The 15,855-nt window shown below is 40.5% G+C and overlaps 1 protein-coding gene across 4 annotated transcripts in view; it reads right to left on the minus strand.

Annotated features, from left to right (window-relative positions):
• nav1a (neuron navigator 1a) overlaps positions 1 to 5,060 on the minus strand; it is a 75,293-nt gene extending 70,233 nt beyond the window's left edge. For all 4 annotated transcript variants that reach the window (XM_069141638.1, XM_069141637.1, XM_069141636.1 and 1 more), the window contains exons 1-2: positions 4,145 to 5,060; positions 2,947 to 3,038 (exon numbers count right to left, since the gene is read on the minus strand). In XM_069141638.1, the coding sequence (XP_068997739.1) occupies positions 2,947 to 3,038; positions 4,145 to 5,058 (1,006 nt within the window). In that variant the 5' untranslated portion in view covers positions 5,059 to 5,060. The remainder of the gene's footprint in view (positions 1 to 2,946; positions 3,039 to 4,144) is intronic.
• Between the last annotated feature and the right edge of the window lie 10,795 nt (positions 5,061 to 15,855).

Consider the following 15,855-nt stretch of genomic DNA (forward strand, 5'->3'; position numbering starts at 1 on the left):
AAATGATACACACTCCACATCACATTTATCTTTCAAACACCATCTGTGTACTGTCACACGTGCATACATCAGCACACATACACACACACACACACACACACACACACACACACACCTCAGATACGAGGTCATGCTAAAACACACCTCTCTAGAGAGCGATAAGGTCAGGAGGTCTGTGGTCTAATTGAAAGACCACATGGTGCTACAGTCACATTAAACGTTCAGGTCTTCATTAGGCTCTGAGATAGAAGATGTAAGAGCTGATTACGTTACCGCTGATTTAATCTAGGTGAACGCACGCATATGGAAAACATTACATTTAAGGAAAACGACTCCTAAGAAAATCATTGAGGACAACCATAACCCAATCAGATCATGATTTGACTTTGTTGTGTTCAACAGCCAACACATTTGAAATATTTAACCAACATTCAATCTAGCTTTTTATCTCAGTGCACACATTTGATGTTTAGTCTCTGTCCTCCTCACATCCCATCGACCTCATTGGTCGTCTTTTTTTTTTTATGTCTCACTCTTTCGCTCTTCCTTCCCTACAAACTTTGCCTTCCACCCGGTTTCCCTCCCTTTCCTCCGCTCTCCAAATTACAGTTATTACGGTGTCAGCCCACCCTCCATGTAAATGCAGTTTCAGAGGAGTCTAAGACACTTTAGTTCTGTTTCTAACGCCTGCAAGGGACCAATTACAAGGCCACAACCATAGGCCCAAGACAGCCAGAGGCCTTTAAAGACTGGGGCTGGTCCACCACCAGTTCCCATCCCCCCCTTCCCACAACCAGCTGGTTGAAACCTCCAAAAAGCTTTTAAAGAGGTTTTATTTGCAACGTCTCTATTCTGGTAGGTTTTAGACAGGACCGATCAACAAAATAGAGGATTTTTAAGTCAAGGCAAAACTGTTTGTGATATATGTACATACATATGATAATAACAGATGTCTGATTATGATTTCATTTCCTATGTTCCGTGTTATTAGGCATTATAAGAAATTATGAATAGGCATGGCACTCGCAGCTGTGGAAGTTCAGGAGATGAATTGTTAGAATTATTTTGCAGTTTAGGGCTGTCGCTTTCATATTCTGCAGTGCACATTTTAAGCGTCTGATTCTGTTTTCTATATCATCATTCTCTCACTCCGCATCTCCTATCTTTTTTTTTTTATCCAAACTGATAGAACAATTCTCCTTTGGCAAGTAGGGTAGCAGTGAGAGGACAGTAATAAGGGGATTATTTTGTGTTTCTGGATTTAAGGCCTCTTATAACTAAGAAGCTGTTAGTTATATATCAGTCTTATTTTACAGATTATTTAAAAAACAGAGACATCAGATTAGTTTGTCACTGTTTTCTAATTGTTTTATCATTAGCACACATGACAAGCAAATTCAAATCATTGCTGACTGGCAGGCAAAGAAATGTCATCACCAATTCAACAAACAAAATTCATGGTCTGGTCTTTGGAGGATGGTACACCGTGGCAGTTACGGCTAAATGCTCAAAGAATTTAGCCGAATATATTAACATGTTCGAATACGAACATCCGTATAATGACAATGCCAACATGTTAATGTTTAGCAGTGATAACGTTTACCACAATTACTATTTTAGTTTAGTGTGCTAGCATGCATTTCTCACCAAACATAATGTGCAGCTGAGCCTGACAGGAATGCTATTAGTTTTGCAGGTCATACAACAAAGTTTTAATGATCAACAGACCTTGACATTACTACAACCGGGTCCACTCTACTAGCCAGGCTAAAACATTGATTTTTGGTGCTTTCATTTCAAGATTTGTACATTAGCAATAAGTTAACAGTGTTGGAGTTGTAACTATTCATATACATTTCATAAAATCTCTAAATAAGATCACATCCAGCCACATTGTACCTGGAATTAGGGATCATGTATGAAAAGGAAACCAACTGGGAACAGTGAAACTGGTAAAGAGCAGTGTAAACCCAGTGTTATTGTTTCATTCAAAATCAAACAGTATTACTGCCACAAACATACCTGTTCAGATGTTTTATGGCCACACTGCTACATATTGTATCTGTGTACAATCTAGAGAGATTTTACCCATTAAAGCATCATACACACCAAGTTTGAAATGAACATTTTAAAGCTAGGCAGTCGATCCCCTCTTATCTAACTGACACCACATCAAAAACAATGATTCACTAAGCCGCTGATAAAGTCATATCTCTGAAGCACGTCCGCATCCCGAGACTCCGACTGGCCACAACAATGAACTATAGCTGTGGGTACAGAGCAAACCATTACTAAAAAAACACAGGAGCAGGAGGACAGAGAGGGGGTCATGCTGGGACTGTGGCTTTTTAGGTCAATGAAGTTGGAAGAGAGGAGCTGCAAGAGGGGATGAAGGTTTCAAACTCCTCCACAGCTCTTGGATGAAGCTGAAATCAATGCGCATTTAATATTGCCTTGCAGCGAGTTGAGAAGTGCCCCATTTCCTCCCATTACTGACCCACATCACCGCTGTCATCATCCTTCATCTTAACATCCTGAGCCCATCTCTCTCTCCCAGCTCCTCTCTGCAGCAGAGCCCCGGGCTCACACAAAACTACACCACCTAACTTCAGACACAGCTCCTGAGGTCTGATGAGTAGCAGCGTGACAGACATACATTTGAACAAAGAGTGGTTTATCCCTTATTCTTCACTGAGTCTATTCAGGTTCCACGATGAGACCCGAAGGTCAGCTGCTGGCATGTCCTGTTTGACGCCATTCATGACTCTGCAGCAGTAAAAACGACTGGCTGCCAGAAAGAAGGCATCATCCATACCTGCCAAAGGGGCTTTTGGCACCCTGATACTAAGTTGGCAGACAGAACTAGTCAAAGTTTTGTTCAGCTAAGAAGACAAAGAGGAAGGAAAAGATGATGGTGATATTTGGTGATGTGGGGGTGAGTCTGACCTGGTATTAGGTCATCACAGCACACTTCTATGGATCCAGATGAGCAGTCACTCAGTTCATCCACTGAAAAATCTCTCTCCTGTACCTGCAGCCTGTCAACACATCATAAATACAGCCATTACACATCTGGTACTGTACATGCAAATTACTTATCTTAGATTCTTAAAGCATTCCATATCACTAAAGTGCAATAACTGTGCAATATACAATATATAATGCTCAATCTACAATCAACAATATGTTTTTATCACCTAATGCAATAATAATCTGTTTTCTTTATTCAGAAATATTTATATTGACATTTCAATGTATTGGTCAAAGGTGTATTTATTAATTTAGTGTATATAGTTGGTGGGTGCGTATAAACACATTGGTCTTTATTTTCTAAGAATTTTTTATTCTATTATTATTGTATGTGTATTTGTATTTTTTTCTTTTGGTGTACTTAACTTTCCTACCTATATTCTTAAGCTGCTGTGACAGCACTAAATTTCCTCATCGCGGGAATAATAAAGTATTGTCTTATTTCAATTAAATAGATAAGATAGTGTATACAAAAGTAGAAGAAAAGAGATTGTGATTATTACAATCATTTTCATGAAAGAAAATCATCACAAAGCACTGTATTTAACTTATAAAAGAAACACAACTTCATAATTTTTTTCCACAAATATTTTCTTTTCTTACATTATGCATTCACTGAAAATACCTTTCACATTTTCTGTTCTGACTGATTCATTCCTCATGGGATGATTTATTTCACTAAAACACCATAAACTACTCAACAGAGCACACATCAGACACAGTTTTACTTAAAAAAACAAATTAGATTAAAAAAAAAAGTATTGTTTTTAATCCCACATCTTGAGAGACTTTGTTCATGTGAAAGAGAACAACAGTGTACTGAGTGAGCCCGCAGGGTGTTAAGAGGACACTTTAACAATCAGCTCTGCTCCAGAAAACTCCCAAGTGTGTGCACACAAATGTGTTACTGGAAGAGATACAAAGAAGTTAAATTGGACTGAAATGACCACAGCAGGCCTGGGGCTGGTCTTTAGAGGGCGACCATGAAGAAGTATGAGTAGAGAAAGTCATCATATGATGATTACAAAGGGTCAGTAAATTTGGGACCATAATAAATGTTTTGATAAATTGTTGTTGCAGTTGCAGTGTTTGTGTGTGAGTACAGACCATTTACCTGTAGCTGAAGGGAGCAACGGTGGCCATATTGACTTTGGGTATGTGTGTCTCTGTAGACGCTGTCTCCTTGTGTAGGTTGTGATCTTGCATATCAACAACTGCTTTGGACATTACTGGCATGGTGAATGCGATAGGTGGGAGCAGCAAGGGACCAGGAAGGAAGGCCGGGCTGCTGTCCTCAGGAGTCCCCATCTCTTCGTCTGATTGGCTAGTGGAGTCACTGTGACCTCTGACGGCGAGCTCGAAGCCTGATTGAGGGAGAGTGGGCCGAATGTTACTGTTGTTCATCATGGAGGACTGAGGTAGCTGGTTCTCTGGAGGCTCTTCCTCACTTCTTGGTATGATGTCACTCGCTGCCTGGGTTACAGTGTTCGAGTTGTCTCTTCTCTTGAAATGAAGTGGTGGACGCAGGTTGCTGGCTCCCCATTCTTGGTTCTTATTGGTGAAGGTGCCTCTGTTGCGATTGCCATCATGTGGAAATTGTGAGGGGATGTGAGCAGGGGAAGGTTTTCCCAGATCCAGTGTGTCTTTGGAGTGTGGTGGTGGTACTCGGCGCTGAGTCAACGGGCTGCTATAGGCAGAGCGTGACACCTGGGGAACATGGCGAGCTCTCGTCCACTGGAGGAGCTGACTTTTCAGGCCGTCTTCTCTCTGGAGGTCCCTGGAGGACGGCCCGGGGATGCTGGAGTTTCGTGGGCATAGTGAAGGAGAATGTGTGGGCGTGTGTGTGGGCGTGCGTGTGGGCGTGCATGTGGGCGTGTGTTTCGGGATCTGTGTGGAGGGCCTGGGCAGGTCACTACCCCGGAGGCGGGGATCTGGTTTGGGAGAGGAGGGCAGGAGGCTGTGAGGGTGGGGGATTCCTGATGGGGGAGGCCCACGGGGGCCTGCCTTCACGTTGACTCCCCCACTCATATTGACCTAAATGAAGAGATATGCAGGGAGTGAGACCTTAAAAAGTACATTGAGGTGAGCAATCCACTTTCAGAGCGTATTCACAACAACAATATGAGACAATTAGTTTTAAAGACCTCCCCAAAAATTTGGTTATCCATTGAGAGTTTAATTACCCAATGTTAAAGTTCTCCTAGAAATGAATCTAATCGGGTAAACGAAAATTCCCTGTTCTTGACACAGAGCTAATTGATGTGAATCAAGCACATATGACGCACTGAGTCATGGTTGGTAAACCATGAGTTGGAGCTTAATGTCAGCAATGCATGGGGCATCTGAAAAATAAAATTTGCCTGCCGGGAGTTAAAAACAAAAACAACTTCAGACACACAGTAACATCTACCAGCTGCTTTAAGATCATTACGTTCCAAAATATCAGATTTTCTCCACCTAGCAACTTAAAATGCATGATCGCAATGCTTGCTAACAGCGTCAGAGGAGGAATGGGATCATCCTCACTTGATTTGCTTTAACTCCCGATTGTCACAGTTTTTGTTACCTTCTTCGATGTCCCACTCAGACTGACAGAAACGTTCCTAGAACTGTAAAAGTCTGCGTAAGATTCTTTGTGCACTCCGATGCAAACCACAGTGAACGCTAATAGAGTGAAACATTTCATGAACTATCATAATACTTTGCCTCACGCTGCTCTGCTGAAGGGAGAAAAAAAAAACCTGCGAGGTTGGAAGAAAAGCAGGGAGGGAGGGGAAAAAGGAGGGAAGTTGCAAATTTGCGTAGAACGAGAAAGATCATACTTGAGTGAAGCCTACTGATCAGATTTGCTCTCCCTCACAAAAGAACCATACATGACAATTTTCTGCCAAATCAAACTTGTGAATTTTAACATGTAAACAATAAGCTATTTAATTGTACTGTTTCCATCTTGAGTTCAAACTATGGCAAGGGGAGCATATCATTTCCAAAAAACAATACGATTTCTCACTGTTAACAATTGATTTGTTGTCTTTGTTCTATTTTCAACTAAATAAGGGCCTGCATGATTATTAAATCATCACATTGTGTTTTTATTTACAATTTACACAGCATCCCAACTTTTTTGGAAACGTGGGTTGTACTGGTCAAGTACATTGAAGAACTGTGTACAAGTATATCCTGGAGATGTGGTGCTATTTTAAAAGCAAAAGGATGGTAAAATATTGATTTGTTCTGATCTGTTTATTGCATTTCGTATGGAGTTAATTGATTTATAAAAACTATTCAAGGCATTTCTTTGAAAGCACTCGAACTATATTTTGAGTGCCTTGAACTTTTGCACGGTACTGCACATACTCTATAGATACATGTATATCTTCTTAACTTTTACTTTGCGGTACAGTGCAATACAAATAGATTTATTATCGTAATTATACCCACACTGAGAAATACACAGATTTAGCGCTTAACCCTACTTGCCCTGTCTTAAATAGCAGAAATTCTGCTGCCAGAAGATGCCTGGGGAAGCTGTCTTTAGTAAAGCAGAGATGTATCAAATTAAGCTGTCAAAGTCACAAGGATAAAATGGTGGATTATTCGACGGTGCAGTTAATCGCAATATTGCACAGTGTCATGTCACCAAACACACACACACACACACACACACACACACACACACACACACAATTCTGAGAACAAATCTGTACTTTTGCTGCTGAGAAGGGTTGACTGCTTCAGCTCAAACACTCCACACATACTCAGAGACAACCTCTCAGTTTCTCAAAGAAATAGACAAACTCTCTGTGGGAGATTTCCCTTCCTACTGTACTCATAATATCAGACATACTGTCAGAAAATGGAGAGACCTGGGTATTTTGGACTAGTGCTCCGTCATTGCTGACTGATGCTAATGAAGACCTGCACAGCAGCAGTGATGTAGCACTAGGTAAACAGAGACAGATGTGATCATCCATCCTCCTCTCACCTCATTCCTCTATCTAAATTCCTCTTCATTCCTGTAAACCCTCATGTCTGTCTCTTGGAAGGTCCAGACACTAATAAGCATCAGAATTTCTCTATCTGATGTGTCCCTCTAGGCTTTCCAGGAGCACAGGTGCGGTCTGGCTCTGTGTCTATCTGTATGGAAATTGCCTGTTCCCTGGGGATATGCTGGAATCATGTCGGTACTACTGTAGCCCACATAAGAACATACACAGACTCAGCTCGGTATGTGAGGAAGAAAAAGAAATACGATATTTTTGCTGACAGACACGAACAGCTACACTGTTACTGTAAATAATCCGTAAATCAAATTTAGGTCTGATTTTTTCACATATAAGTTGTTAGATAAGATGGTAGATGCTGTACAGCACAAGCTTTTTATACGTAAAAAGCTATGTTCTTTAAAAATCGTTCTGTATCATCCTGTTACATAAGTGCCTTTACAATAGTTATACTGTTGGCTTGATGACTCTATCACTAGGTTTATCTACATGTGACTTGTCAGGTTCCAGAAAATATTTGAAGTATAGAAATTGTGGTAATTTGTTGCTGTAAGAAGGCTATTTAAAAATTGACAGCAAATATGTAATATGTTTGGTTCAAGCAAGGTTTGAGGAATGTTTAAGCTGTGAGCATTGCGCTAAGGTCAAAAGGTAACTTTCAGACTGTTTATTTTCACTATTAATGAGTGTTTTCGGGGGGGGGGGGGGGGGGGGGGTTATGATAAAATATTAATCAGTTAGACCATTAAACATCACAAAATAGTAAAAACATGTCTAGGACAGTTTCCCAGAGCCAAGGGTAACATCTTAATCGTGCATGGTTTTTAAACAAGCAGTCCAAAACACAAAGATATTCAATTTGCAGTTTTACAGAATGTAAATTTTGTACTATTTATTTAACACTGTGTGAGCCTCATGGCTGATGGCATGATTTAACATTATTAGTTTTTCCCGTGACATTAATAGACAGAAAATACTTCTAATATGTAATAATACATTTAATTTAAACAGGTGAAAGTAATTTCCTTGAGGTTTTGGAGAACCCCATTATGTTTGAACAGTGACACAAAACTGGTACAAAAACATGTGATTTATAATTTCAGTTATTTTCTTTAAGTGAATGTAATGACTGCATCAGCCAATGTGTGGATAAATTCTAATATACAGTATTTGAAGAGGCTCCTAAATCAATCTGCATGGATGCTGCTGACATCTGCTGGATATTGTGTGCAACTGCAACAGCAGAGACATCGCTTCTTCTGTCAATACCCTTCGAATCTTTCTCATTCCGTTTTTTTCCCACAGAGCCAGAGAGTGAACGAGATGAGCCGATTAAAAACGTTTTTCTCTTCTGTCATGAGAGACGGCAGTATCAAGTCTCTGGAAGGAGATGAAACAAGGACAGTGTGGCAGCCAGAGTTGGCTTTTAATTTTATAATAACATTACACTCTTTTAGCTCCTGTGTCCCATGACAGCCACTGGCTGAAGTGAGTTACTGTATGTCTGCTCAAACAAACCTGTATATCCTCTCTCAGACACGCACGCTCACCCTTGTGATGAACACCCTCTGACTCATCACAAAATCAATACCGAGGTGGTAACACAGGCCTCTCTGTCTGTGAGCTGAAGGATATTAGCAGTGCCTGTGTTTGTGTGTGTTGCCCAGTCTGGAAAGTCTAAAATAAATGAATGTAATCACATCCACCATGACAGCAATCAAAACAACATCCATAATGTGCTGTCATAGATCATAGTACAATGTGCTAGTGACATCCAGTGGTGCCAAAGCACTGAGCTGTGATGAATGGATTCCTGGGAAGCCGGTTTTCTTAGAAGAAAGTCACCACAGAAAAAAAAAACAATATCTGGAGCTCATAAACTGCCTATGATGAAATTTGAAAGATCAGCTGTCTCACGAGTGTCTTACCTGTCAAAGCGGGTACCAAATTCCTCAGTGAGCCGTTGGGCCGAGCCAGCAGGAGGGAGGTGACACTTCTCCGGCGTCCCAGCAACAATGGACTGTTTTTTCCTGGAATCACAGTTGCATCCTCACCGTTGCTCTCCCATTGGTTCGCAGCGCCTCACCATTCACCAAGACAGGAAACTGTGACAAACAGGAACGACATATTCAGCCAATCAGGGACCCCGTACCGAGGTGACTCATTTTCAAAGTCACTTTCTTTGATGAAATCAGTGTTCCCATCACAAACAAATATCTTTTGAAAAAAATGAACTGAAGACTGTTTATGTTTTCATGAGTCAGTGAACCAGATATAAATTTATTTGGCCTACAATGACACATAGTCTGTCATCCTCAAAAAAGACACAACATAACAAAAGTCATCTAAAACTCTTGTTTCTCCAGATTGTTAACTGAACCATAGCGAAACAGCTGTGCTATTAAGGTCCTCACATTATATCTATTTTTGATGTCATACAATAGGCTCTGCAAGCATGTTCTTTACTGATGATAACAATGAACTCAAATGAAAACATAAATCACAAAAATCATTGTGTTACAACAATACTACATGAAGAATTGCAATATATACCAAGAGTGTGAGTCACTCACTATTCAGGAAAAAATATGTACACCCATTGGCTCCAAATGCATTTATTAAAGAAGCTAAGAAAGTAGTACAAACACATGCAGCCACAAACTAAACAAAACAGACTACCAACAACAGAAATCTCACCACGTGTGTACGGACTTTTTGCCTCCATTCTTCTCCACATCATCCAACTCTCCACTGATCTTTCTCAGATGTGCCACACACTACAACGTGTGTGATATGGATGCTGCACTGAGTCATACAGCCCCTACACTGCTGACTCAGCCCGACTGCCGATCATGTCACCCCTGGTTATAGAATACCCCCGCTCCCCCCCTTTTCATCCCACTTAAGCTCTGCCTTTCTTTCTGTTAACCTCTCTCTGGTGCGCTCCAGACTGTGACACCACCATCAACATATTCATGCTTTAAGACACTGTTTATGACTATTTGTCCTTAGAATCAACAGGACATTAAAATGTTTACACAAACAAAAGGACACAGATTCTTCAGAAAAGAAGGAAACCTACAAAACAGTCAAATTAACAATACAAATAAACAGAGGTGAAAAATATAAACTAGTTAAAATGATCACATGACTTCACTCACCCTCTCCTTGTATCAGTATCTGAAGCAGCGCGTGAGTTTGTCTCCAATCTGTATGCTACTGAGTGTGTCTGGCTCAATCACTGCCGTTGCTTCTGTCTACATTTGCCTGGCTGGCCTCTGAGCTGCCAGCATGTGTATTGTGTGTGTGTGTGTGTGTGTGTGTGTGTGTGTGTGTGTGTGTGTGTGTGTGTGTGTGTGTGTGTGTGTGTGTGTGTGTGTGTGTGTGTGTGTGCGTGTGTGTGTCATTTCACTCCTCTATCACGTCATGCCGCTCTGCTGCTGCCGCAGTACGCCCGCAGCCGTGTCCCCGCCTCTCTCTTTCTTTTTTTCCTCCCCTCATCACAATCCCCATGTCTCCCTCAGTAATGGACCTGTTGGCTGTCCTCCCTCCCACTCTCTGGTGAAATATAAGCCCAGCTAGCAAAGACAGGCTGGTCCATTAGCTGTGTGTGTGTGTGTGTGTGTGTGTGTGTGTGTGTGTGTGTGTATACTGCTTCTACAGTGTGAGTAATACATAGCAATTAAGCAGATGTAGCCACAAATGTGAAAAGCCCAAACCTGTCATCTGGCTTTCGAGATCTAATTGGTGGTCAAAGAAAGCCAGAAGCAAAACAAAAACAAAAAAGACCAGAAAAAAAAACACTGTTAATGACAGGTCGGCTGACGACAAATTAAAATGTGCATGACACTTGCCACTGTGTGTACACATAATCACACATATGCATTTGTTGTCTATATCTGTGTCTGCAGCAGTGTGCAAGCCTGAATGAGCCAGCATCCTGAAGGAGGACCAGCTCATCCACCACTCCTCTAATTTGTCCCACACTGCTAATGAAAAGGGAAGAGGAGACAGAATGAGATAGAGAGTAGAAATAAAAGAGGAGAGAAGCTGGACACAGGAGGAGGAGGTGTGATGGAGGAATCAGCATATACACCGTAAACCTTCTATTGACAGACAAATTGAGAGTAACAATAATCATCCCAGATGTGACCTTGAACTCAGCTTCTCCAAACTGTCAATTCATCCTCATAAACCACAGGCAATACAAAAAAAAAAAAAAACTCAGCACGTGTAGCCAGGGCACTCGAAATATCTGATTCCATTTATGAACTGCAGTGAGAAGCTACAACACCAGGGTGTCTTAGAGATGAGGTTGACATTTAATTTATGTGATAACTATTTAAACCCCCACATTTTTTTTTCTTTTTTTGTTATATTTGTTATTTGGTAAACTGGGCAACATTTCCCTGTTTGTACCTACAGTTTCTTTGCTTTATGAGTTTAACAAAAAGAAGCCTCATTATTTTATGATTTTTCTTGGAGCTATTTTGTTATTTTTGGTGCTTTTCAGTCACTGTTCTCTCCTCTGCCCCATTTCTCTATCTCTATCTCTTGCTGTGTTTCCATGTCTCTGGATTTTTCTCTCTTCTCATATTTCTGCTGCTCTGGCACACTGACATGAGGGACAGTGCTGCATATATAATGAAGACCGTGATACACAGCAGGATTGGACCCTTAAATATGTCTGTAATGACCGCTTTTTAAACTGTGCATTAATAAGCTTCAATTAATGTTGAAAAGACTTTTTCTGAGAATCTTGTTTTTATTTTCTTACTGCGTGCGAGTTGTATCATCATTAAACTGAACTGTCTGCGTGGTTCCTTACAGTCTTGGTCGTGCAGTAAAGTGCAGTCTGAAAGCTCTCTGGCTGATCACATATTGATCAGACACTGGCATGGTATGCAAGTCTCTGCTGTAGAGATACATAAATAACAGAAACCGTGTGTGGTGAAGCTGCATTATGCAAATAAATGCATGAACTGGTCAACTAAACATGATAAATTGATAGATGCTATTAGAACACAGTATGTTGGCTACAATGCACCTCCCCCAACGCATACAGACCACATGCATACTGTACACATAACCCCCTACCTCCTCCCCCCCCACACATATACAGTATGTCCTTCATGCTGTGGACCGCAATCACTTCATCGCTCACCTTCAAGTACTCACATTAACGCCAAGGTTACGCCTCTGCTTCATAAGCTCCCAACACAGACTTAATAAGTGGGAAACTCCCGCAACACTGTAAAGTCAGCCGCAAGCTAAAAAAAAACACACTCATGATCTGTTGCTTTGTCTCACGGTCTCATAAAAACGGGAAGTGACTTGTAACAGAGGATTGTGGGTAAGAGTGTGCAAGCGTTTGCATGGAGTGTGTGTGTGTGTGTGTGTGTGTGTGTGTGTGTGTGTGTGTGTGTGTGTGTGTGTGTGTGTGTTGAGGGGCTATGGGGGTTAATGTCATAGCTAATCTTCTGATGTCCCCCCAAGGCACGTCCTCCCCCTGAGAGACAGACCCTGACAGACGCTGTTGTGACAATGGGACACTTGTGTCACTATCGCCCAGAGGGGCATATGGAGCGATGGGGGGTGGGGGGTGGGGGGGGTACTCTCTAACATGTTGACTGTCTGAAACATGGGGCCTCAGATGTGTAGCTTGACTGAGATGAGTAAAATTAAATAAGGGGGAAAAACACAAAAACAGAGGAACCAGTGGTATTGACTGACAGCAGAACATGCAGTTTAGAGGAAGCTGCAAGTTCTCTGTGACAGTGTATTTGTACTCCATCCATCCAAAGCATGTCCGCATCCTGAGTTTTCCCTCTACAGTATGGACAGTGTGACCACTAGATGGCATCAAAGTGTCTCGTCCTACACTGCAGTTTGAGATGAAGCGAATTAAACTGAAGATCAAACAGGTCTAACATTAGAAAAGCAGTCAATCCCATGGGCAGAAGGGCTAATAATGCTATTATGGGACTAAGATCTGCTAAAAATACAGTACAAATAGTTTTTTTTACAAGTTACACCAAAAATAAAAAAAATATGTATTCTCCAAGTAAATAATGAACTGTAAAATATAATAATGAAGGTCTTCTTTTATTTCTTCTGATATTTACTGTCAGAGTGCAAGCACTACAAGCAGTAATAAGGCAAGTAATGTTAATTGATCACTGTTATGTTATTCATCACTTCATAAGAAACATAAAGGTTGGTTGTCTATGTATCGTCTGTTCATACAATTATTTCATTTTATCTGGAGAACTGGATCATGATAATTAATTAAAAATCAAATTTCCCTCAATCTTTATATTGAAATGGATAATCTGACAAAAAAAAAGAAAGATATTTTCAACTTTTGATGCTTGGAAAAACAGGAAAATAAAAAATTGAAATTGCAGATAATATCAGGTCTAATATAACAAAAAAAGGAAAAGAAAAATAGTTTTTAGTAGCAAATTATTAAAGTATCAAATCTATACAATGTAAACTGACAATACTCTGTTCAAAGGTAATGTTCTTCACACTCTGATTTATTTGTTTAGTCATTAACCTTGTGCTCAAAATCTTCTCCTCACCCTTCACTCTATCACTGTTGCAAGGAAGTGTTGCAATAACCAAAGTCTCCAAAGGGGAGCCTGATCACCTCACCCACTCAGTTTCTCATGAGTTGCTCAACAAAAACATGTTCACTGTAGCAGGCATGCCTTCTTGCATCATGCCCCGAGTTTCCCAGGATTCAGCCCAGCTATTATTCACATTTTATTTGGGGGTTTGATGGAGACTACACCTGTGACAATGCATGACTGCCCCGACCTCGACATCCGTGATGCTGTGAAAACGGCGAGAGCCGAGTTGAACTGATGGCAGTACACAACAAGAAATTAATTTTGGTCCTGTCTGTCACTTGACGCCCTGGAATCATAAAATGGCAATCAATCTAATTTATTCTATGCATGATGCATGAATGAACTGTCTTTTTTCCATTCTGTTTTATTCCAGCTTGATGGAGAAGGTGAATTAAAAGAATCTGACTCCATCTATCAGCTCTGCCTGTCGTGCAATCTGCCAGCACCAAATGCCACCAACAGGATATCGCTGTCTGAAAAGCTCCTCTTGCATGCTGTAAAGTCTCAGCGCTTCTATTTACTCTATTTAAGCTTTACAACTCGTGTTACTTTCCACACACTAGTGCTTGTTACTATGCAGTATATAATTTATCCACATCTCTTAAAGAGCATTCTCAGATCATTATTTTTAGCATACCATTATTTAAAGAGACAACGCTGTTTAAATATTTGTGATAAAGGGTTTGTTCATCTCACTGTAGCTACTTGGATTTATTATCATCGATAATAATGGCATTAACATCTACTTGTCAGAAAGAAAATGGAGTGCAGCAAAAAGCTGTGTCAAAGTTGTGAAAATAAGCAACGCTACTCCAACAAACAGGAACTTGGTTGTTTTTCAGTTTGTCAGTTTGAGCATCAACAACAGAATCTGCCAACATTAGTTTACACTTCTAACATATACACCTTCATCATCCAATTGCCAATCATTTGAAGTCTGTCAGTCATCTCTGTTTTTAAACTTTCCAAGTCTCCTCCCTCGGTTAAGACTAAGAGCTCATTTTGGTATTGTAAAGTAGCTTAAAGACATTTAATAACTGTTTATGAACATCCATGAACTGTGATGAGGTCAGAGAACGTGCTCTAAACATACAACTACATTAAACTTATTAACGTCCATTTTATGGGAGTAAAGAGAAGACCCATTCATTTGAATTTGATTCATTTTGTGCACCGTATGCTATGTCTGTTGTATTGCAGGTTGTCCAACAAACAAGGCATCAAATCAATCAGTTCCGAAAAGGCTTACAAGAGACTGGACTGTGGCCACTCCTCATTCACAGGAGAGATGTAATCCCAGTCCTGTTTCCCGGGGAGTCAGACGCACAAGTCACACTGCAGGTAGCTAAATAATAACACGTATCAAATGCAACAACCTGGCCCTTATTCAGAAATGGTTTCTTCAAAATATCCCTATTATTGTTCTTACAAAAAATACTAACTTTTGTATAAATAAAGGAAAAAGGTTTTTACCAAGAATTTAATCACTGATAACTGCTCTTTGGAGGGACGGTCCCTGATTTGTTAAAGTGACTAACAGAATTGCCTACATTTTTTTAATGTTTCCAATATCAAAATCAGTAAATTTGAGGATCCATATGCATACCAAAATCCTTCTCCTTCACATTAACTTTAAACAGGGCTTCCTTGCTTTCAATACACCAGTCAAATAAAGATGATTTTGTGAATGAGTTCTGACTCTTTCACCAACATAAAAACACAGGATGAGTATTGTTTGTTTTAAATACATTTGATTTCAGATGATCTTGGATTGCATCATATTGCCTTCATCTGTAACTATCATCTTTGAGAGCTACAAAGTAGAAGACGACGATGAGTCTGATGTCGAGTGTCTGGCTACTTGAAAACACGTATCCAAAATGGTATGTATCCCTATTTTTGCTGTGATATATCATTAAGTCTCTTGGGTGCACGTGCTGATCTGCTGCTATTTCAACACAGTGTCTCCAGCCGAGCTGAAGAGCCTCATAAAGTTCTGGATAGGGTGGGAGGTGCCAGCCACAGAGATGAAGGTTGAAATAGTAGAGGCCAAACTTTCCACAGCTCTAACTTGTTTTGAGAAGCTGAGACTGCCGAGGCATTACACAGAAATACAAAACATTTCATCAGGATTTGCTCGCATGCACATCACATCATTATGTTGATTTTGGCCTTTGCTGAATTGG

Source organism: Embiotoca jacksoni, unplaced genomic scaffold (assembly GCF_022577435.1).
Source record: "Embiotoca jacksoni isolate LCO1_2020_lvr unplaced genomic scaffold, fEmbJac1.0.p SCAF_9, whole genome shotgun sequence".
In the NCBI taxonomy this organism is placed as follows: Eukaryota; Metazoa; Chordata; class Actinopteri; family Embiotocidae; genus Embiotoca; species Embiotoca jacksoni.